The sequence below is a fragment of the Lupinus angustifolius genome, chromosome LG06 (genome assembly GCF_001865875.1).
Source record: "Lupinus angustifolius cultivar Tanjil chromosome LG06, LupAngTanjil_v1.0, whole genome shotgun sequence".
Classification (NCBI taxonomy): Eukaryota; Viridiplantae; Streptophyta; class Magnoliopsida; order Fabales; family Fabaceae; genus Lupinus; species Lupinus angustifolius.
In genome coordinates this window covers 4,573,298-4,597,387 of record NC_032014.1, presented here as the reverse complement: position 1 = coordinate 4,597,387, position 24,090 = coordinate 4,573,298, and the positions used below count along the sequence as shown (strand labels likewise).

At 31.4% G+C, this 24,090-nt stretch overlaps 3 protein-coding genes across 4 annotated transcripts; 2 read left to right on the top strand and 1 right to left on the bottom strand.

Moving 5' to 3' along the window:
• Positions 12,198 to 13,513, top strand: LOC109349125 (probable mannitol dehydrogenase). Of its 2 annotated transcripts, none has more exons than XM_019589809.1 (3): positions 12,198 to 12,441; positions 12,517 to 12,752; positions 12,850 to 13,004. In XM_019589809.1, the coding sequence occupies exons 1-3, from the start codon at positions 12,230 to 12,232 to the stop codon at positions 12,879 to 12,881; spliced, it is 480 nt and encodes a 159-aa protein (XP_019445354.1). In that variant the 5' UTR covers positions 12,198 to 12,229; the 3' UTR covers positions 12,882 to 13,004. The 2 variants fall into 2 exon arrangements, with proteins under 2 accessions (XP_019445354.1, XP_019445355.1); XM_019589810.1 differs by lacking the exon at positions 12,198 to 12,441 and adding an exon at positions 13,085 to 13,513 and having other exon boundaries at positions 12,671 to 12,752; positions 12,850 to 13,003.
• On the top strand, positions 15,389 to 17,599 carry LOC109349124 (probable mannitol dehydrogenase). Its single transcript, XM_019589808.1, has 5 exons — positions 15,389 to 15,547; positions 15,699 to 15,812; positions 16,246 to 16,759; positions 16,857 to 17,010; positions 17,170 to 17,599. Exons 1-5 carry the CDS (start codon positions 15,450 to 15,452, stop codon positions 17,373 to 17,375), a joined length of 1,086 nt encoding a protein of 361 aa, XP_019445353.1. The 5' UTR covers positions 15,389 to 15,449; the 3' UTR covers positions 17,376 to 17,599.
• Positions 17,833 to 24,090, bottom strand: LOC109350396 (rhamnogalacturonate lyase-like). Its single transcript, XM_019591638.1, has 16 exons — positions 23,955 to 24,090; positions 23,770 to 23,842; positions 23,543 to 23,664; positions 23,372 to 23,425; positions 22,988 to 23,107; positions 22,726 to 22,842; positions 21,213 to 21,348; positions 20,948 to 21,124; positions 20,038 to 20,193; positions 19,817 to 19,923; positions 19,528 to 19,621; positions 19,291 to 19,432; positions 18,884 to 19,043; positions 18,669 to 18,785; positions 18,464 to 18,590; positions 17,833 to 18,234 (listed from the first exon to the last, which is right to left on the bottom strand). Exons 1-16 carry the CDS (start codon positions 24,056 to 24,058, stop codon positions 17,977 to 17,979), a joined length of 2,064 nt encoding a protein of 687 aa, XP_019447183.1. The 5' UTR covers positions 24,059 to 24,090; the 3' UTR covers positions 17,833 to 17,976.

Below are 24,090 nucleotides of genomic sequence, written 5' to 3'. Positions count from 1 at the left end.
AGTGTAAAAATAAAATATGAAAAGTAAGTGAGATTTAATGTAAGAAAATTTGTTCAATTTTATTTATACATATAACACTACTCTTCCATATTTGAGTCAATTTCTATAGAACTTTGATTTATATATTTCTCTTCAATTATGTAATTAACCCATATTTAATTTTCTTTAAGTAGAGTGTCTTAATTAATTAAAGCCCTTCTTTTGTTCTCTTTGAAGAAAGTAACAGTCTGCAACCCAATATCACTTGTTTGGCAATTCATAAAAAGGAGTTTTGCTGAACTGAAGAGGTTTCATGCTTAAAAATAACATACACAATAATTTATTTATACATGATTTTTATCATATAATTATAATTAAATTCAGTTTATTCTTTATTACTCTATTGATCTTGAGCATATATTGGCTAAAATTTTATATTACTATTTTTTCCTGCTTTAATCCATACTCATTGAGCCTTGTAATGCTGCTCACCTGAGAGAGAGTTGTTTTCAAGTTTTTTATGTTTAATAAAACATTTGCATTTTGTAGGGGGAAAAGTTCACTTTATTTAATTTGTTTATAACTTTATATACTTGCATTCTATTTCTACTATATATCCTTAATATGAGGAAATGTATGGTAGATAAACTTGTGAGAAACATAATTATTTGATAACTAAAATGCATGGTCCATGACCTATAGGAATATATCAATACATTTTATAAGCTGTAAGTGGAATCTTGCAGCTATAAAACAACAAATGGTAGGTGTAGAGAGGATGCTAGTAAGAGTGAGGAAGAAGAGCTCGAGTCAGAAAAAGGGAATACAATACCAACAGTACGTATAACAGCACTGGTTACTATGTACACTTTCCAAGCTTGTCAATTTCCTTCTTTGAAACGTCCCTTTTGATGAACTAAAGATTAACTGCACTACTCTTTACTTATTCTGAAGTACCAAAATGTATCAGAATCATTTGTCCCATAATTTCTCTGTGTTCATGTTCCGAACTAATCAAACTTCACAAAATAATATTAAAATATTAATTTTTGTTTTTATAATTTTTCTTTTTAAATGAATTAAACTTTCTCACTGTTTTGGGACACCAAATAAGACATAAATGTGAACATATGATCTTTATCCCAAAAAGAAAAGTAAACCTCACACGTGTCATATTTTTTTTACCGTCCCTCCAATCTTCCTTGTGTAACATCATTAACTTGAGTTAATTTCAGTGAACTAAGTGGTGGTCTATTTTGGCCAGCATGGCACTGCTTGATATATGTGCATGTGCATATGGCCCCAACGACAACCTCTTCCTTTGTAAATTAATCCAACAGCGTATCAGCAAAAAAAAGTACAAGCCTTTCAAAAGTTATGTTTAGCTACAATTGGAAAGTTGGTTTATTGAACTCGTGTAAAGATCAATTTTAAGTCTTTTTTCTTGTCTACTATTATTTTTGCATCAAGGGTATATTTTTCATGACTAGTTCCTTCTAAACACATCGAAACCAGTTTTATATCTATAAAAAAAAATTAGTGCTAATATTATAATTTAATTATAGGATGAGTCTCAACCTACTAATAATGGTATGAAGATCATGAGCTCAAATCTTATAAACAACATTTTCATTTGTAATAATAAGATTGTATAGATTTCTCTTTTTTAATTATAGTTAAACTATTCATTCATTGTCAACTGTGTGCTGAGCATTGGTGGTTATATTTTTGTTTTCTCAATGATATAAAATCATGCAAGTCTGCTTGATACGTTTGTTTTTCTCCACAACTTGGTTTTCTCAATGATATTTTTGTTTTCTCAATGATATAAAATCATGAAAATGTAACCAATAGAATAGACTCAACAGTCACGTTACTTTTTCTCCACAACTTGAAAAAAGGAAGAGAGATAATAGAAGAACTCATTTATCTCACTTTGATCAATCCAGTCTGCTTGATACGTTTGTTTCTATATTTGAATCTGATAAATGGAAGTACAAATGTGAAAACCCTTATAACTGCAAAGATTCTCATTCTATTAACAAGACTTTAACGGTCGTGATCAACAATTTATCTGTTTGTCTTGTTGCAACTTAGTTTGATAGAATAGAATACCTTTATGGGAACCATGAGATCCACAGTGCAAGTAACTTTGCAACAGAAAAAGAGATTTACATTGAGATTACAATGCATCATCACCTCAGCTGCCATATTATTTATCTGTACCCAACCCGTTTTCTTGTTAGAGATATTTAATAAAGTGATATATGTGTCATTGATAATAGAATCTCGTTGAGTCAGAGACCAAGTAATTAAGAGTTCATTTGAAATTTTATGCATAGAAATGATAGAGTATGTACTTTACATTTTCTATATGTAAAAGAATTGCTTAAGCTTTGATGAGTCTCGTTTCTAATAATATAAAATGCAGTTTTATAATTAGAAAATTAACTAGGCAAATGCATAAATATCTAGAGTCTTATACAATGACATGGAACCACCGACCAAAGCTTTGTGTTGTATGGTCCATGGTTGTGAAGAAACTAGGAGCATAACGAGTTGTTATACACATGATGAAAACCAGCCAGGTCCAGCGGAGAGAGAGAGAGGAACATGTGAGAGGGGTGGCTGGATTCCCGTGAGACCAAACCAGAAACCATACCCATACGTTACATAATAAGAACAAGGGTTCACGTTATATCTCACCACCTAACTATTCTCTCTTATCTCACTGTAACGTAACTACTTTTATTGTCTTCTACTTCAATGTTCATGTTTTTCAGTTAATTGAAGTTGGGAAGAAAGAACAGATTAATAGACTTGAGGTAATTAGAAGAAGGTGGATCTACTTTGAAGACAAGCATACCACAAACCTCAATTTAGAAATCAAATAATGAGATTGAGTACTATATTATTATCGTGGATCCTAAATTGCACACGGCATACTAGTGAAAATGGGCCCAGTTGGCTCATTTTCTCATTTACTTGATCCTAAATATCGATCGAAAAAACATTTGAATCTGAAACTAATGCATATCATTTTTAGATAAAATATTCTTAATATTACTTATTATTATTAATATGTAATTTAGTAATATATATGTTTTGATAATCATGTATATATATATATGGTGGAAAATTAGATAATTTTATACTAAAGAGATGTCATTACTTTATACATAATTGAATAGATACATACAAATATAATGAATAGATGGTCATGAGATGGGTTAGTACTGGTCATGTTTGTCCTTTACCTAGTCCTAAATATTGATTGAGTCTAATTTTTTAACACAAACCTAAATTTGATAAACCTCGACCATATTTAGTCTATATCATGATCAAATCAAATTGAGTGAGCGTGTAGGGTCGAGTCCTACTCACTCCTAATGCATACAACATTTCCTAAAAGTAATTATTTTTTCTATTCCAAAACAATAATGTAATTTAAATTTGAACTCAACTTTTTGTGGAATTGTGGTGTTGTTCTATATTTGTTCCACATTCTTATATAGCCTAAGTTTATGATGTATGTTCTTATCTTGTCTGAGGCTTATCTTTGGTTTTTTTTTAGTGGATGTAATCTAAGAGGGTTTGTTTTTAAGTCTATTTTTATCTTGTAATTAAATAAACCCTTTTTCCTTTGAAAAAATCAATTTGTAATAAAAAGATGTTAATTTAATTTAGACAAGTTAAAAATGACACTGTTAGAATTTTACAAATACTTATATCTTTTATATATTATAAATGATAATTGATGATGCATTTGTCACTACTCAAAAGTTGAATTGATATATTTATTGTATAGTCAACCTAAATCATAAGTAAATTCTCTCAAGGCTTTTGGTTTATGCACTAAATTCTACAATTGGATTCAAGCAATCATTCAATCAGCTAGATTATCCATTAGTGTTAATGGTCAGAATGTGGGCTTCTTCAAATGTAGCAGAGGGGTCAGGCAAGGTGACCCTCTATCTCCTCTTCTTTTTTGCATTGTTGAAGATGTTCTTAGCGGGGGCATTATGAAGCTTGTTAATAAGAACAAAATCAGTACAATTACTAGTCGTGCTTCTTCTGAAGCTCCTAGCCATGTTATTTATGTTGAGGATATATTCATCTTCTGCAAAGGAATCAAGAGAGAGATCCTAGCTCTTAAGCATTTCATCACTGATTATGCCTTAGCATTTGGACAAAATATCAATGCTAGCAAGTGCGAATTCTACACTTCTAATGCCTCTCCGACAAAGATAGCTAATTTTAGCTCTTACTTAGGATTCTCTGATGGATCCCTTCCTTTTGTCTATCTTTGTGTTCCAATCTTCAAAGGAAAGTCTAAGAAGCTTCATCTTCAACCAATTGTTGATAAAATCACTACAAAGCTTGCCAATTGGAAGGGCTCTAATCTTTCTATTATGGGAATGGTGGAGTTGGTAAAGTCTGTGATTCAAAGCATACTTGTGTACAGCTTCCATATTTACAAATGGCCTTCCCAACTTGTTAAATAATTAGACAGGAAAATTAGAAACTTCATTTGGGCAGGTGACATTGAGGTCAGGAAACTGGTCACAGTGGCTTGGAGTCAGGTTTGCAACTCTTTGGCGGATGGTGGACTTGGTATAAAGCCCCTTCACTTGATCAACAAAGCTGCTTTGATGAAGCTAACTTGGGATATGATTTCTTCTAGTCAAGAATGGGCTCAATTCTATAGGAAGAGGTTTGGATGCAAGTGAACCATTCCCTCCAGGTATTTCAAATCTTCTATTTGGCCCGACATAAAAGAGAAATGGAACCTGGTGCTTAGTAACTCATTATGGTTGGTTGGAGAGGAGTCAAATATTAATTTCTGGACAGACAACTGGCTTGGAGAGTCTCTAGTGGACACCTTGGAAATTCCTGCTGATATCCACTCTTCCCTATTAGCAAAGGTAACTGATTTCATCCACAACTCTAAATGGACTATTCCTCAATGCTTGGCCACTAATCATCCAACAATTACAAAGCAAATTGCATCAACCATAATCTCTATTGGCAAGGACAAGTTAATTTGGCAGAGCTCTAATGATGGCATCCTCAGCCTAAAGGTTGTTTTTCTCATATCAGCATGCCTGTCCCTAATGTTAATTGGTGCAACAAAATATGATTCTCCTCTATTCCTCCCTCTAAGTCATTCATTTTATGGAGGCTTTTGAATAACAGAATGCCTACAGATGAGAATCTGCAGAAAAAAGGATGTAGTTTGCCTTCAATTTGCAATCTCTATAGTGGTAGCTCTGAATCCTCTAACCATTTGTTCTTACACTACCATTTTGCCAATTATTTATGGTCCTGGGTAAGCTCTTCTTTCTCAATCTCCTTACACTTATCCTCAATCAACTTAGCTCTATCTAGCTCCAAGAATCATCGGAGTCCTCTGCTGAACCATGTGTTCCACGCGTGCATCATTCACACCATAAACATCATCTGATACTGCAAAAACCAAAAAAGATTTGAGGATAGGAAAATTTCGATACACCAAGCTATTGCTAAGATTAAGAGGGAATCTTCTCTTTCTGGTTCCTTATCTACAGCAGTGGCTCACACTTCTCTGCAAGAATTCTTCACTCTAAGGCTTTTCAATGTGCCTCTTAAGTTTAGTAAAGCTCCTAACATCTCAGAGGTGATTTGGAAGACTCCAGCCTAGGGGTATCTTAAAGTCAACACGCATGGCTCTGCCCCTGGTTCCCCTGGTCATGCAGGGGGTGGTGGAATTTTCAGAAACCATTGCGGTCAGTTTATTGCTGATTTCACAACCTACTTGGATATTAACAATGATCTCTTTGCGGAACTTCATTCTGCAATTCTGGCAGTGGAAATAGCTCACACAAGGAGATGGTATAACCTTTGGTTAGAGTGTGACTCATCTTTGATCGTAGATATATTCCAAGGGAAATCCATTCTCTAGATGCAAGGCTCTATACTCCACTATGAATTTCTTCATATCCCATATCTTCAGGGAGGGTAACGCTTGCACGGATCAAATGGCTAATTATAGCTGCTTATCTAGATCAAATGCTTGGTGGAATGTAATGTTTTCTTTCATCTCTAATGAATTTGGAAAAAATTGGGTAGGTCGGCCTAATTATAGGTTTAGAAATTTGTAAGTGCTTTTCTTATAATAACTCTTATTATTAATATATAGGTTGCTTTGTCACCTTTGCTAAAATAAAATAAAAAACCTAAATCATAAGTAGTCCAGGTAGACAGAAAAAATAAATAAATAATAAAGTATATATTTAACACGGTAAACTATTTTAAAGCCATAAATTCCTATTTTAAAAGTAAACATCAATCCCTATACCAACCCTTGGGTGCATATTTTTCCAGAGTAGATTTGTTTATAATGATACTTTATGTTTGAAATAGAGATGTCATGTGCCCTTTTCGGTTTTGAATTTTTCCCCCAATTGTATTTGAAATTTAAATCAGACATAGTTCTTATAATCTACTCCGTGAAAATGTATGATGCACATAATGACATTCTTCCTCCCTTGAAAATCTTTATATGGTGCATACAATGATGATCTTGCTTTCTTGAAAGATTATGAATTATGATGCACATATTTTGTTATTGTTGCACGCTTAAAAAAGTACGTGTGGTGCATATAATATGTTGTCCTTGCTCTCTTGAATTTATATGGTGCACATTATTGAATTTTATTTCGGTTGAATGTGCTTGTACTTAATTATGTCAAAGTACAATGATCCCTACTTTCTAATTAAAAAAGATGCACCAAATTTCAACCATCATTTTTCAAGAGTAAATAGACGCACCAGAATGCAACCAATCTTTTGCTAAATCAACAAGATGCACTGAAGTGCAATCAACTTTTTTCTAAATCAATAAAGTGCTAAATCAAACCTTTTCGAAACCAAGGAATGTTACCAAAATAATCACCTTTCTCCAATTTGTTTCGAATCACTTTAAGAAGTTAATTTGGTGTTCTGTTTTACGCATATGTTATATGGCTAGTGAATTATGGTCGGTTCCCAAATACATGTGTGAGTATATAATGACTTTGTGTCTTGTTCTTTGGACTCAAGCCTAACCTTTTAAATTAAATTTTAGCATATTCCCAAAAATAAAATCAACGAACACACAAACATTTTTAGAAAAAAAAATATATAACCTAGATTTTCCTACTTATGCATGAACTAGTTTTAAATAATCAGTTTCTTTTGGCTCTCCAAATAATAAAGTTAAAATTAAAGCTTTAAGGATGCTAACATAAGCAAGTGCTAACAAAAAAAGGATGTTACCATAATCAGCTAAGGTATCTTCATAGGATTATACTAATTCAATCTTGACTCATACTTGACTCTCAAGTTTGAAATATATTTTCACAACATCGCTTATTTATTGAGTTTGTTTTTCATACTTTGCTTAAAAACATCAATTTGATCCATTAGCAACAACATATTCCGATGTAAATTTAGCATAAATATATTCGAATAGTGAAATCGACACAAAATATAAAGATAAATGACTAAATTGATATTTTATTTCATTAGAGAAACGGGTTAAAACTTAAATAATATAAATAAATAAAAAGACTTTTGGTCGAATATGGCTTGTATAGCTAGGTATCGAAACATCTCTCATTTGATCTGTTTTGCTTGCCGGGGAATATTACCCTCCTCTTAATTGAATTTATACAAAAGGCATAGTAAGTGGTTTTATGGGGTTCATTTATGAGAGCTTAACTTCAAATGGGTAAATGTGGGATTTTAACAATAGCAGTATGGGATATATTGGTTATTAGAAAAGGGAAGATAACAGAAAAGTAGACAGGGATCACAGACATAAGAGAAGCAGACAGGGTTTTGAGGCATACAATGAACAAGAAGCAATGAAAGCATAGGACAGAAACATGCTTTGCTTGGACAGAATTCGGAAGCCCCACTTCCATTTACTTATCATAAATAAATGCAGAAAGAATAAGAGAAATAAAGAATAAAAGTTATTAATTTATGGAGGATGTCAAGAGTGTCATTAAGTTATTCTTTAATAAGGTCACAAGGACAAATAAATACTTTTTGTATTAAAAACAAGATTAAATTTATTTACACTCAATAAGTTTTAGTAAAATTATATAAATTATTTATCTTGTTTGTCTATGCATAAATCACTCATATTTATATATATGCGTTACATTGAATATTTATGTAGAAAATATAAGTTTAATATTTTAAACAAAAAAATATGATAATTAAGTTAAATAAAATATGATACAGTATAAAGACAAATCAAACAGTATAAAAGTTAATGCCTCTTCATTATTTTTTGTTCGTTACAAAATTCATCACTAATTTTTAAGGAGGTGTTATTTAGATCTTCATTTTTTCATTTAGTTCTCCTATATTAATTTTCTACTTTTGTGTTTCTTAAATAATACTATTAAGAGAACGGTCGATTGAATGGATACATCCTTGACAGAACACTATTTTTTTTCTTTTTTACTTGATACTGCTTTTCCATATAACAAAACGTGTAGAATTGCTTACTCCCTTTTAATTTTGTTGGTTTTGATTAAGTTTTTCAATAAATATTTTGTTCTCTTTAATAATAGGTCTGTATTAAACAATTGCATGATAAAAAAGATTTTACTGACACAAAAAATTTAAGAACATTGAATAAAAACTAAAAAAACACAACCTTAAAATTGCTCTTTCTTCATTTACAGGAAAAAATATTTAAGTGTTTATTCACTTAACGACAAAATCCGAAAGCAAACCGAAAAGGTTCGTCAAATGAACAATCAATTCTGATTTAAAGATGGTGTTGACTGAATCTGAATGTGATCAGAAAATAATGATAAAAATATGACGAGGTTAAATATTTAGTTATTTCTTTGCTACCTAATGTATGGCTCTGGTACACATGCAGTTATATACAGTGTTTGGTATGGTAGATGGTACTGAACTACTAGCACTGCCCACTGATGGAATTCGGGTTGAGAATCCAATACTTCAAGAAAATAACATGTGACATCAATAAAATTTGAAGAGTTTAAATTTTTAATTTATTTTTTAATAAAAATAGTTTAGAAAATATCGAATACTTTGGGTATCAGAGAGAAATTGAATTGTGATACTGAGGCTTGTGATGCCGTCTGTGACTGTAAAATAAAATAAAGAAAATGAAGAGCGTGGTAAAAACTAAAACTGAGTAAATTATATTAAGACTGAGCTTTTAAGTGAAATTATATAAACTATCCTTACTTTTTTATACCTATATAAACCCTTTATTAAACTATTCTTACTTTTTTACACCTATATAAATCCTTTATTTTTTATTATACTGACTACCCCTGCAAGAGAAATAAGTGTAATGAAAATATAAGAACTAAGTAAAGTTTGTATAGGTGTAAAAAGTAAGGAGTAGTTTGTATAACTAAAAACTAAAATTCAGTGTATGTATAATTAACTCAAACTAAAAACTGAATGATGAGCGTGCTAGGTCTATGCTGCTATGTCCCCTATTAGCTATAACTGTATAGTGATATAGTCCTTAACATTTCAACTATCACCTTCACTGTTTACTGCTTTGCTTTTCCTGCCGTCGTACCCTTCACTCAATTTGTTGACTAAGATTCCTCTCCATTAATAGAGAGGTAAGTTATACTTTGTAGTGTATTTTTAAAGTCAAAATTATAATTTTAATAAAAAGTAAATGTCATAAATGTCATTGTCTATTGAATTCTTAGTATATTTCCCCCTAACTTACCTCTCCATTAGTGGAGAGGAGTCTGACTCCCATTTGTTGCGATAAGTAAGACTATAATGTAATGTTAGAAAAAAATTATTTATATTTATATTTTATTTACTATTTATTTGAACTGTTTTTTTTTTCAAATAGTCAATAATAAATAAATATAAATAATAAATGATCCAATGATAAAATATATATTTTTCCCAAAGGGGTTAATGTGATTGTTTTAATAAACCTATAATTAAAATGATTTTTGGGATTCATTTCGATAAATTATAGTTTAGATTTACATTCCTTTTAACAACTTATATTTTTTATCAAAAAAATTGGGACCATTGATTGAACCTTATATTTTTATCAAAAAATATTGGTTTTAAAAAAAACATATATTTGTGTAAAAAATAATGATTTTTTTTTATCGATACTATTAAATTTGGACTATCGATTGAAATATTGGATTACTAAATTAAGGGTTCAACCAGTGAGTTATTGATTAAATCACTGGTTAATAAAACTGGGTATATTTTATAGTACTAATATGAAATAAATATAATCATCTGACGTACGTAGATTTATTTAAATGCAGAGCCTGACTGCCTGAGTAGTATTAAAAAAAGTTTGAAAGTTAATAAAAAATATATAAATAATTTATGTACACCCTTTGAAATGGAGAATTTGCGTCTCCTAGTAAATTACATTTCAGACTACGTAAATGCCACTTTCAATATTCTTTAGTGGGTTTACTAAATCGGTTTGTAATAGGTTTGATTCGGTTCAAAGTGGGTTTGATGACTGATCAATTCTTCTTAAGCATGAATGATCCCAGTGATCAATTGGATGCATTCATGCATCATTAGAGGTATGTGGTTTAAAAAAATTATACTATCAAAGTATTATCTTAATTTTTTTATAAAAAACTAATTTTTTTCGAGGTATGTAATTATACTACTAGACCAACACCTTGTTGATCGGATTGTACCTAACTGTATACACTTTGTGCTTCACAATTTAAGAAATTGAGCTATCTTTTGAGGACTATTATTACTAATTTGCTATATTTTTAACTTTTAACTTTTGAAAATAGCCTCTTGTGCCTCTATAAAATGTAAAAGTCAACATTCAATTTTCCTCATCGGATTCACTGGTGTAGTTGTAAGGAGGCCTCCAAGCCCAAAAATGAGGAAATTTAAATATTTTTTCTTGCTTTCTCATTCATGACAATAGTAATTAAAAAACACACAGGTAAATCAATGGCTGCTCGTAGGTTTAAAAACAGAAATGCAACACAACAAAATACTAAAAGGGAAATAGCTAACAAAGGAAAAAACACATGGCTATAGCATCTACTACTTCTCAGTATTTATTACACATAATAATCTATGTATTTGGGCTTCCTAGTAGTCATCTTGAATCTTTCTTTCATGGGCCCTATAATCTTTTAATTGGGCATATCGGCCACATCGATGAGAGATCGATATTTAACACTATTGTTTCCAAGTCGCTTTAAAGCAGAGTTCACATAATATATGGGAATAAATAATCTCCATATCTGCAAATGATAGGGTATTTTGCTACGAAATAGATCATATATTAGCGCCCTGTTATCCATCTACTAGCACTACCAGCAATTACCTTCCTCCCTAATCCATATGTTGTAAAATCAATATTTTCTATTATATTATGAGTTCAATTCTTACATTATGAAAGAAAAAGATAGGAAACTTATCCATCAACATGGGCATAATTGGTAAGTCAAAATTCTTGCTTGTTGAACCAACTATAACCAGTTTTCCACTTTTCTTAATAAATCAACCAACTCAACCAACAATACATTAATATACATTTTACTAAACCCCAGAAAATTAAGAAATGAGATATTAGATTCTTGGGTGCGATACTTACTGAGGGAGACATTCGCACATCTAAAAAAGATTAGTTCCTTGCTTAATGAAAAAAACATGAGTATTTCCTTCAATCATTGTTTCAATAGCTAAAAGATAATTATGGGAGTTACAATTTTTTAATAAATTAGAAGTTCATTATATTCTCTTTTACTCATCAAATATAAATTCTTAAAATAAAGTAAATTAATTTTAGGCCTTAATATTTGAAAACTTATTAATTGATCGGAATAGATATTAATCTTTTTTAAAAAGAAATTATATATCTATACTTTTTTATCATGGATGTGTCCCCCATACTTGTACAAATATTGCTTTCACTGTAGGTAAGAAAAGCTCGTGAAGGCTCAAGATAAATTAGTCAAATTCGTCACCAAATAAGTCAACATTATCAATAGTGGCAACAAAAGCATTCACTACGTAAGCAAATACATCAATATATGTATCAATAGTACATTGTCAACAAAAAGCATTAACACGTAAGCAAATACGTCAACTACAACCCCTGAATGTAACACTTATAAATAGTCAAAAGCTCTTCAAGTTACAACATTTTCATTTCCATTTCAGCCACTTAATTGACAGAGAGCATTTAAGTGAAATGGCATCACAAGCTGAACTTGAGCATCCCAATAAGGCATTCGGATGGGCATCAAGGGATACTTCTGGTATTTTGTCCCCTTTCAATTTCTCAAGAAGGAAAACTGGTGAAAATGATGTGGCATTCAAAGTGTTGTATTGTGGGATATGTCATTCTGACCTCCACATGGTTAAAAATGAATGGGGCATTTCCAAATATCCTCTCGTACCTGGGTATTCTTCTCACTTCTATTCATCTTTATTCTAACTCTAACAATTGATTCTAATATATTGGTGTACAAAATATAGGCATGAGATAGTTGGTGTAGTGACAGAGGTTGGAAGCAAGGTACAAAAGTTCAAAGTTGGCGACAACGTTGGTGTAGGATGCTTGGTTGGTTCATGCCGCGCATGCCAAAGTTGTGTTGATGACAATCTTGAGAATTATTGCCCAAGTCCAATTCTCACATATGGTGCCAAGAATGTTGATGGCACCATCACATATGGAGGCTACTCTGATTCAATGGTAACAAGATCAGATGAAGGTAAATGATGTTTGGAATTTGGACTATGCCTTATTATTCCTTTCAAAATGATTAAATGATAAGCATGATGAATTCATTAATTTCTTTCTTTTTGTAGGCTGCAATTGGAACTTTGGATGGTATTATTGACACCGTTTCTGCGGTTCATTCCCTCTTACCATTGGTTAGTTTGTTAAAGTCTCACGGAAAGCTTGTAATGGTTGGTGCACCGGAGAAGCCTCTAGAGTTGCCAGTCTTTCCTTTAATTTTGGGTAAGCACATGAAAAGTGTTTCTATAGATTATGCCTAGATAATTTGTTCCTCAAATGTTGAAATAACTATTATGATGACAGGGAGAAGGATAGTAGCAGGAAGTAACATTGGAGGGTTAAAGGAAACACAAGAAATGATTGATTTTGCTGCTAAACACAATGTCAAACCTGAAATTGAGGTTATTCCTATTGATTATGTGAATACAGCTATGAAGCGCCTCATTAAACTAGATGTGAAATATCGATTTGTGATTGACATTGGAAACACGTTGAAACCCAAATTTTGAGTAAAACTATGGATGGTTCAGATTTCAGAGATTGAAGATAGGCAAGAGGAAAAAGTCGAGAGTTGGATTAATTTTCATAGCATATCATTTTGTGTTGTTTATTAAATTTTTGCGTTAAGGACTTGCATTATGCTTGTATAAATATGTGTGTGTAGTGGAATCATGATTATAATCACATTTGAATGTAAACTCTTTTGCGCTATGTATTACGGAACATATGATAATATATTAATTTTGGATATTCATCCAACATATTTCATTGTTGTTTTCCGGTAGGTTAGGTAAGTATTGATTCAAACATTGTTTTTATCCGGTAGGTAAGGTAAATTAACTAAAGTTAAAACTTTTCATTGTTCTTCCTCTCTCTCCCTGACACGAGCTTCAAAGTGATGAATTATTTCGCCATTGATATAATTTTACATCGACAATGTCCATAAATGGTGATTTTATGATGAGTAATGGTAGCAATTTAAAGCGAATATAAGAATAGAAAATGACAAGTTATTATAATGGTGACCAACAACATTAAGAATGAAGAGTTTGTGCCCATAGGCTTTCTATGAGAGTGTTGTTTTGGATGTTAAATGTAATAGATATAACTTTGTAAAATATATTCTTATTTCACATGTATATCACAATTATACCATTTTGAGATTTTTATAAAAAAATATGTCAAAATACCTAAACACGAATTTTATAAATTAGATATAAGTTTATATTGATGTATCTTCTTTTCTCCTTCACTTTCTTTCCCTCATTGTCAATTGAACTCTCTTATTCTCATTCTCTCATAACTCCCAAACATAGCCTTAGAGTGGTAGTGGTTCTATCTTAGGGTATGTTTGGGAGTTATGAGAGAAAGAGAATGAGAGAGATCAAATGGCTAGGAAAGATGAGGAATGAATGGAAAAATGAAGGCAAACATCTTCCTTATTTTGGAGTATGAAATTTAGATGGGAGAAGAGTAAAATAGTGATAATGTAGAAATATTTTTTTTTATTTTTATTTTAAAAATATAATTAAAAATAAGAAATGAATTATATAATTTTACTAAAAATATTTATATATTTTGAAAAATTGTCTTCATAAAATCCCAAATTAAAGGTCTATAAAAATAAACACATAGTATGTTTTAGAGGGTTAAGAAATCCTTCAAAACTTCTCCCCTTCTTCATCTAACTTTAAACTAGGGAAAAACTTTTCAAGTCATCTCTTCCATGCCCCCAAAACTATACTCCCAAACATAGTCTTAGATAGGTGTATTTGAGAGGAAATCATGATGAGTACCCACATGATTTAGAAGTTTTTTTTTTTTACATTCCTACACGCCTTTTCAAGATTTAAATTATGGAGATTTTGTGGTGCACAAATTATGGTATGTCTGGGAGTTACTAGAGAAATGGAATGAGAAATACCAAAGAGCTAGAAATATGGAGGAAGCAAAGGAGAATGGAAGACAAATATCTATTTTGTCTAGAAGTATGAAATTTAGATTACAGAAGAATAAAATAATAATAATGTAAGAATATTTGTTATTTTTCCTAAAAAATATAATTAATAATAAAAATAAACAATAATATTATTATACAATTTTACTAAAATTATTTAGATATTTTAATATTTTATCTCCATAAAAACTGAGAGAAATATGAAAATAGATGCCTGAAATGTTTCTCTCTTCTTCATTTAACTGCCAAGGAATATTTTTCAAATTATCACTTTCATTCTCTTCTAAAACCACACTGAGAAACATAGTTTATGTAAAGGAAGAATATGGAGGAAATAAATAGAAGGAAGCAACTAACTCACTCCATTATAACAGAAGGATAAAACTGGAATATTTTTCAAAGAAAAAAGGACCAAAAAAATAAAATAAAAGACCAAGATAAAAACCAACAACGAAATAAAGAACCAAAATATCTCTTTCCCATATCCAGAAGCAAATATTTTGCATTGTGGCATCAGCATCAGCATTTGCTTACATCCTTTATCACTTCAATAACAGCATCAATGATACAAAATCCGACAAAGTGGAGTGGCAATATATTATGAGATCTGACACTCTAACTAATCATGCAAAATCAATATTAATGAATTTGTCAGCGAGTGATAAATATACATATCCCTTCTAAGTGAAATATAATTAACAGATCATTGAAATGGCAACAGAGGCTGAATTAGAGCATCCCAGGAAGGCATTTGGATGGGCAGCAAGGAATGCTTCTGGTCTTCTCTCCCCTTTCAATTTCTCCAGAAGGTTCACACAACTCTTCAATCGAAACATGAGTATATATTTCTACTTATTTGTTGCACCGCTTTTTACAAGAATAAAAACAACTTCACCAAAAAAAGTTGTTAAAAATGAAGGCATTACTTGCTAATATACATTGGTTTGTCTAATATTATAGGGAAACAGGTGAGAAAGATGTGCGATTGAAAGTGTTGTACAGTGGAGTATGTCACTCGGACCTCCACATGATTAAGAATGAATGGGGCGAAACTACCTTTCCCATAGTACCTGGGTATATATGCTTTCTAATTTCATACCAATTTTTACATTTAAGTCTATCAATTATGAATAGGTTGTATTGAGGAACTTAATTAAATCCTAATCTAATACCTTATTTCATAAGCTTTTTTGACAAAATTATTGAAATAAATTTAAATATAAAACTTATTTGAAGATCATAAGCTATTTCTATAAGTCATTTCATAAGTTGTTCTCACAGATTATGTTTCATAAGCTATTTGAAGGAACATGAACATCGTGTTTTACTTCTATAATCTATATTAATCTTTAGTTGATCTCTTTGGTGTGCTATATGTAGTGAAATCATGAATGTATTCATTGTATTTGTACCTCTCAATGGCATATAGTCTTGTTTATAAAATGGTAAACTGGAATACCAAGGAATTAATCCATTTTATTTTAATTAACTGGCCTACAAAATATAGGCATGAGATAACTGGTATAGTGACAGAGGTGGGAAGCAAGGTACAAAAGTTCAAAGTTGGCGACAATGTGGGTGTGGGATCCTTGGTTGGTTCCTGCCACTCATGTCAAGATTGTATTGACAATCTTGAGAATTATTGTCCAAATCCTATTCTCACATATGGTGTTGAGGATATTGATGGCACCATGACATATGGAGGCTACTCTGACTCAATGGTTGCGGACGAGCACTTTGTGATCAACATTCCTGATACATTGCCTCTTGATGTTGCTGCTCCACTCCTTTGTGCTGGAATCACAGTGTATAGTCCTCTTCTATATTTTGGACTTGACAAGCCTGGCTTAAATATTGGTGTGGTTGGCCTTGGTGGGCTAGGTCATATGGCTGTGAAGTTTGCCAAAGCTTTTGGTGCTAATGTGACAGTAATTAGTACATCGCCTAATAAAAAAGAGGAAGCAATACAACATCTTGGAGTTGATTCATTTCTGATAAGCAGTGATCATGACCAGATGAATGTATATGTCGTCTTGACTTCCGACAATGAATTAATATTTCTGTCAAATTGATCAAATGACAAAGATGTTGAGTTCATTAATATTATTCTCTTTATAGGCTGCAATTGGAACTTTGGATGGTATTATTGACACCGTTTCTGCATTTCATCCCCTCTCACCATTGATTGGTTTGTTAAAGTCTCATGGAAAGCTTGTAATGCTTGGTGCACCAGTGAAGCCTCTAGAGTTGCCAGTATTTCCTTTACTTTTGGGTAAGCATATGGAAAATCTCTCCATAGGTTATGCTAAGTAAAATTTTGCTCAAGAGAGATATTATTTATCTTTAAAGGAGAGAACTTGCATATATCATCACTTTTATTTTACTGATTTGCTAGTATAACGCAAGGTTAAAATAATTAATTTGATGGCAGGGAGAAAGATAGTAGCTGGAAGTCATATGGGAGGGTTAAAGGAAACACAAGAAATGATTGATTTTGCTGCTAAACACAATGTCAAACCTGAAGTTGAGGTTATTCCTATTGATTATGTGAACACAGCTATGGAGCGTCTCGTTAAAGCAGATGTGAAATATCGATTTGTGATTGACATTGGAAATACATTGAAGGCAAACTTTTGAATACAACTATTTGTTTCTTAAAGACTAGACAAAGGCAAGTGGAAAGGGCTGAGAGTTGTTTTGCCTTTTCTTAGCATAACATTCTGTCTTATTTATTGAGTTTTTGTTTCAAGAACTTAGCATTTTGCTTGAATAAACAGATGAATGTAGCGGATCCCAATGGAGTGAAAACTCTTGTGTGCTCCATAATAAAGAGGAGATGATATTATATGAGATTCTGGATATTCATCATACATATTGAGTTGTTTATATTTGGATAGGTTAGGAAAGTGTTGATTCAAACATTTAATGTAATTGGGAAGGAGTGTCATAAATTAACTAAACATTGAAACTTTTTCATTGTTCTTACTCGAATGGTAGAAGAAAATATGGCCAAAATCATTTTATCCCATTATGCATGAGCCACTCTTCTTTAATCTCGAAGACAAGGATACTAACCCAAAAGATACCTTTGATATCTCATAACTGGATTTATTTCTTTCTTCAAAATTAAAGCTTTCTAGCCAATGGTCTTGATGATGCTATTTATGACTTCAGATTAACTGTGAAATAAAAAAAAATGCTAACCTAGAGTCACACAAACTTATTGCCTCACTACAAGTTACATACACAATGAAGCACAAAGAGGTGCAGGACTTTCTAAGCGGATATAATCATACATAACTCCTACAAAAGGACTTGCAGCTCTTGCTTGCCTCAGATAGATGGTGTTAGTTCCTTTCACCAAATGACTGCTAGGTATATTTATGGTATAGAACCAGTATAATCCGTGGTTTCCGTGTCTTGCTATGGCATTGTCGTCACCTATTAACCCTGTTGTGAAGAGGGGAGAATAAGCACCTGGATCATTGAGCCGAACCTGATGTCGCATTACATAAATAAGTTAGTGGCCATAATTCATAACCAATGTTGTGAGTTTTATTATAATCACAGAGAATTGCAGAAAATATGGCTGATACTATGGCACTTATGACCACAATATGGTTGCAGAGACTAATAAAACCACAATGTGTTGGGTTCAATAACTTCCATCATAAAACATTTATAGTTAAAAAATGTTCAGTTATGCAAGAAGTGAAGAGGTGTACCTGCACTTCGGCTCCACTGGCTGATGCCAAGGCCAATTGTAGCGTGTAGTCTCCTCCTCTCAATGTGTTATTTTGAAGTTCAAATATAATCTGCCATGTGGTTGGCTGATAAGTATTACCTATGCTCCTGCATATCACAAAGCTGTTAGATAAAAAAGAAAGCCAACAAAAATTGAGAATTAACAAACTGTATTAGCAAAGTTACCTGCTAACATGAGCAAAAAACCAATCCTTTCTATAGTCACTAACACCAACAGTGTAGACAAGATCATTAAGCGGATATAAATCAGAGTAACGTGCCCACAACCCGTATTGCCTAAACCTGTCACAGTAGAAATACTTTGTTAGTAAACAGAGAAAGAGTGTGGAAACTATTAATAGAAGCTAGCATCAATTGTTGGCAACTGAATTTGGACTAACTTTTCTTTGTCATCATTCTTGTATAAGTTGTTACGGAGCCTAGGCTGAGGGTATGGTATATAGAATTCTGCAGCTGAACGATCTGGGATGCCAATTTCCCAAAGGGTGGGACCATTTCTTGGAGGAATATATACAAGTGAGTCCAAGGTGATGGCACATCCTATAGGTACAAATACAATCGATTAATTTCAAGTGGAACAAGTTCTAATTCATTTGTGGCGGTAACCATTAGACAAGAAAGTTCTGGAATAAAATATTGGTATCATAAGTACTTAATTAATATTTGAAATGTGTGAAGGCATTTCAAACTGTACACTATACATATTAAATATTAGTAATGTGATTACATATAATAAGAAATTTCTAATCAAAGAATGAATTCTGCAACTTTGTTTAAGAAGTTATACCTGGTGTGATGGTGATTATAGCCTCATATTTGTAATCACCAATAAAGCCATGAACCCATCCATACAAATTATATTTTCCAGGCACAATATTTGTTATTGCAAAGTGTCCATTCTCATCAGTTCGAGTCCAGAATTGATAACCCTGTGAGTTAACAGCATAGAATTCACTTTTAGCTACATCAGTGTCGCTTCAAAGTTGAAGAAACTATGTCTAAATGGCTCTAACTCTAATTGTACCTTACTTTCTTCTTGCCACGATCCTGCATCTCCAGGCAAAGCTAGACCAATGTAAGCATTCACAGCAGGTTGAGATCCCTCTATAGCTACAAACCTGGTAAAGCAAGGAACTTCAGCTTGTTTTCTACAAGTGATTCTGAGGCTAAATAAATTATTGCATCAACATAGAACATGCAAAGTCAGATGCACCAGGTCTACTATATTATTTCAACATCAACTTTTGAATATCATATTTGACAATGAATGATACAGATAATGTTCACAAAATATTTGAGTTTATAGCATATACCTATCTTGGATTTCAAAGCATCCTGCTACTGTTCCCCTTTGATTGGGTGGAATGAAATCTTTTGATTGAGGGAAAACATAAGGCCAGCTTTGGACTTCTTTGGATCTCTAAATTCATCAAACAACAACAATAAATAATGTGTGGTGCCCATAACATAATCACTAACACATTCACATTTATAATGTGTATGATAAACAATAACAACTTGGGGCAATTATTACCTGTTGTACAGCATCTGACCACAGAGATCGAAATTGAGCATCACTTGAAGCAGAGTTAAGATAAGTATAAAAAGGACCGAAAACCTTTTTATAAGTCTCTCCTTGTCCAAATGACATTGCTACATTCTTTCCAGCATAGTGTGTGCTCATGAACATCTACACATAAAAAAGTTTAGCAAAAGGAATTATATAAATATAACATTACTCATAAGAAAAATAGAAGAATAATAATACTTCTAACAAATCAACAAACTCATGACATTTATCCTATTTAATCTTTCATAAAATATTATATAAGTTCTTTCATTAAAATATTGGTGATATGTCAACTTATTATAGGTGAACATGACCTAACTTATCTCAATATACTAGGACATACTTCATCCTTAGAATTAAGGGTGAAAACATGTCATTCCGCCTATCAGAGGCTTATTACGTAGCCTATAATAAGCTAGATTACACCATATTTTTTCGTAAACATGTCAAATTCAATTTTTTTGAAAAGCCTATTTAGTTTAATGAACTAGACTTTAGGCCATCTCAAAAGTCTATTAAGCCTAACAGATCAGAATATTTAGTTATATTATGTAATAATATTCACATCATACAATTTAAATATAAGTAATATTATTATATATATGTAATTTTAATATAAAAATAAATACAAAAATATAATTTAATTGTTAGGATTACTAGAGTTATATTAAAAGTAGATCTAATAATCTATTTAAATATAGATATGAGATTATATAGTATAAAAAACATTTAAATAAGCTAGTATGTCAAATCAAGCTTTTAAACTAAGTAAGACCTAAGTTTTGGATTTGTTTCCACCGTTATTTAGAATCCAAAGGTAAAATGTAATTTAAAGTAATAAGATGGCATCTTTCTCAAAAGAGAATGGACTTACATTGAGGAATGTTGGGCCTAAGTGAGAAGTGAGGTCTTGTTTGATGGGACCACAATTACGGAACTCATTACTCGGTGTTATAGTCCAAATACCCACGGTTGCTTTAGAATCTTTGGTAATCCAACCATGAAGAGTGTTATCTTGGTTCTCAGTTGAATATTGGTACTTGTCATCCACCTGAGCCCAACACAACCATTCAATCATTAACGGTCATTTTCAACTGGAACCACAAAAAATGAATAAGAACAGAACGGGTGCAACATACCTCTCCCATAAATCGTGGGTTAGATGGACGAGTTATGCGAACAGCTTCAGGATATGCCAATGTTTTACCTGTAGATCTATCTTTAGTTGTTGGCATGTTCCTTTGTCTAGTATCTGATATGGCCATGTAGTGGAACCTGCTTAGGTGCTTTTTCATTAGTTTACCACAAACTTTATTTTTTTTTTGTTTTTCTTTCAAGATATCTCAAAAGAAAGATATATAAAGAGCACAGTTTATATTTTAAAAACTACAGAAGCTACTTGTATTCTAAATTTTAACAGCTAATCACTCATATCAAATCTTTAATTTTAATATACTTATTTATAATTTTGTTTTACGTTAATATTAAATAGTTTGTCTAGGACAAAGACTACTGAAAAAAATCGGATACCATTGCTTAATTATTTTCTCTCACAATTACTTGTTCTTTTTTTAATTTAGAGCAATTTTGATATGATATAAATTTTATACCACCAACTGATTTGAATTAGTATTACTGAATGTGAATGTTTTATATATTTATTGTAAGTTAAAATTTTAAGATGATGATATATTATTTTATTTTATGAAGAAACAGGGTTAAAAGCCAAAAAAACCCAAGCTAACTAGGACAGATAGAGTCCAGATTATTTTAGTTCCTATTATTGCATCAGCTAGAGCAGTAAATTCTTATATATTTATTTTAAATATTAAATAAGATAATATATGATTGGCTACAAACTTTTATTTTATGCGTGTTTTTTTTAACCCTTTAATATTATGGGTGCTTTCTCAGTACAATCCTTTAATTTATGATAAAATAATTAATATATTCATGACACAAGTATTTTTTACAAGTATATCATTCATCATTTATGAATTAATTACAACAATGCATGAACGATGAATGTTCTGATCACTTAAAAAAACTTTACACTAATTTTATAAAAATATTAACTCTTAATTTATTTAAAATTTTGACAAAAATTACACGTATTGACACAAGTTGAAATGTATTTTTTTTACGATTTAAAAATTACTAACTCACCTAAAGTGCTGTACCAACTTTATTGATCAATAATGGTGAATCACATCAACAAAATGAGACGTGTTATCATACCACGCCCTTTCTACAAAGGGTTTTCCACCTGTAAATTTGGCTTAATATATATTAATTTAAATATTTAATATAATGAATGATCCAAATCATTATTCAACCAAATTGGCATTATAATTTGGTCTCTACTCATCAAACTTGAAATAAAAGTTGCACGTTAAAAGAATTTTTGCCATTTTACAAAAGCATGCCATGCCTGTATAGCAAGCTTATGCCTTTTTTAAGTTTACTTAAAGGCATCATAAAAATCATTGTTATCTTTCGTAATCGTTTTTTAGTCATATTGTGTCATTAATATTTTTTTAGATAGAAGACATATCAATGTCATAAAAATAATAAATATTATATTAATCATAAATTTACATAAAAAAGAAAAATACAATATTTATTTTACTAGAGCAATGTTTTTCGAATTACCTTGAATGAAGTTTGAAAACAGATCTAATTTGAGATATCTTCGTTCCGATAAATCCTGGTAGACGATTAAATATTATGTATGAATAAAATCCTGAATCGTTTTTTCTTAATATATACCTGCAAATTTTGTTTATTTCTGGGTAAGATGGATGCTAGAAGAAATTTATACCAAACAATAATGATAATTAGTTCAAAACCAACAAAATATTCTTCCCTGGTTCTGAAAATATTTCTGTAGAATGATATTAACAGATGAATCAACCTTTTATCTATGTTTATGGGGACACTTGAGCCTCCCATAGAAAATGTCCATCTTCTTGAAAATGAAACCTCCACCATATTCTCATCCGCTGTTATGACTGAAAAACGTGTCCCATGGACTCTGCGATACAAAGTTTCTATTATATAAATTTGTCTATTTCACTGATTACAGATAAATAAATTTGTTATTGAATCACGTTAGTGCAATATGCATGCATAACTTTATAATCAGTGATATATTGAGATGCATGAACATTTTATCCAGATTATCCCCGATTAGCAATTAGGTACTCGTCCTTTTCATTACCCTTGATTATTACTAATTCTATCAAGTGTATGAATAATTGAATACAGAAATTTATTGAGAGTGATAGATATATTATACCTCTGAAAGGTATTAGCTTCTTTTCCAGTTTTATTCCAAACAACATCCACGTACCTACAAATATCAGAGCCCATTATTGATTATGAAAATTAATCCATGACTTATACGGATATATAGTAGATCAATTTTTTATGCCATAGTTCTGATTGAATAAATATGAAAGTAGGGTACCCTCTATTGTTTTCTTTAAGTTTAGTATCAAGCAGATTGTCAATTCCTGAATATGATATTCCAATGACATAGCCCTTTGGGTTTGCCAGCTTAACGGAAACGATACCATTATCAATTACCACCTGACAATAGAAAAAATAATCTGGTATTATATGATGAGAAAAAATAACCAATCCCTTTTTTTCCCTCTCTCATAATTTTTAATTAACATTAAACTAGTATATCACCTGCTTATGATGTCGTGTATTCACAGTGAATGGAAAGTGAATTAGGCTACTGTTGATCTCCCTTATATTTCTTCTGCAAGTGGAAGCCATGCATTGAGTAAGAATAAAATAATATTAAATTCGCCAATAAAAATAAAGAATAATATAATATTAAACCCTTTTATTTAAAATTAAGGAGTTTGAACCTAAATGATGTCTTCTTAGCAGACACACCGAGCAAGAAGCAGAGTTGTGCAGCCATTCCAAACCACCATAGGAAGAAAACCTGTTTCCTCATCTTACAAGCCATCTTCACCTTTTACCAATATCAACCTACAAATA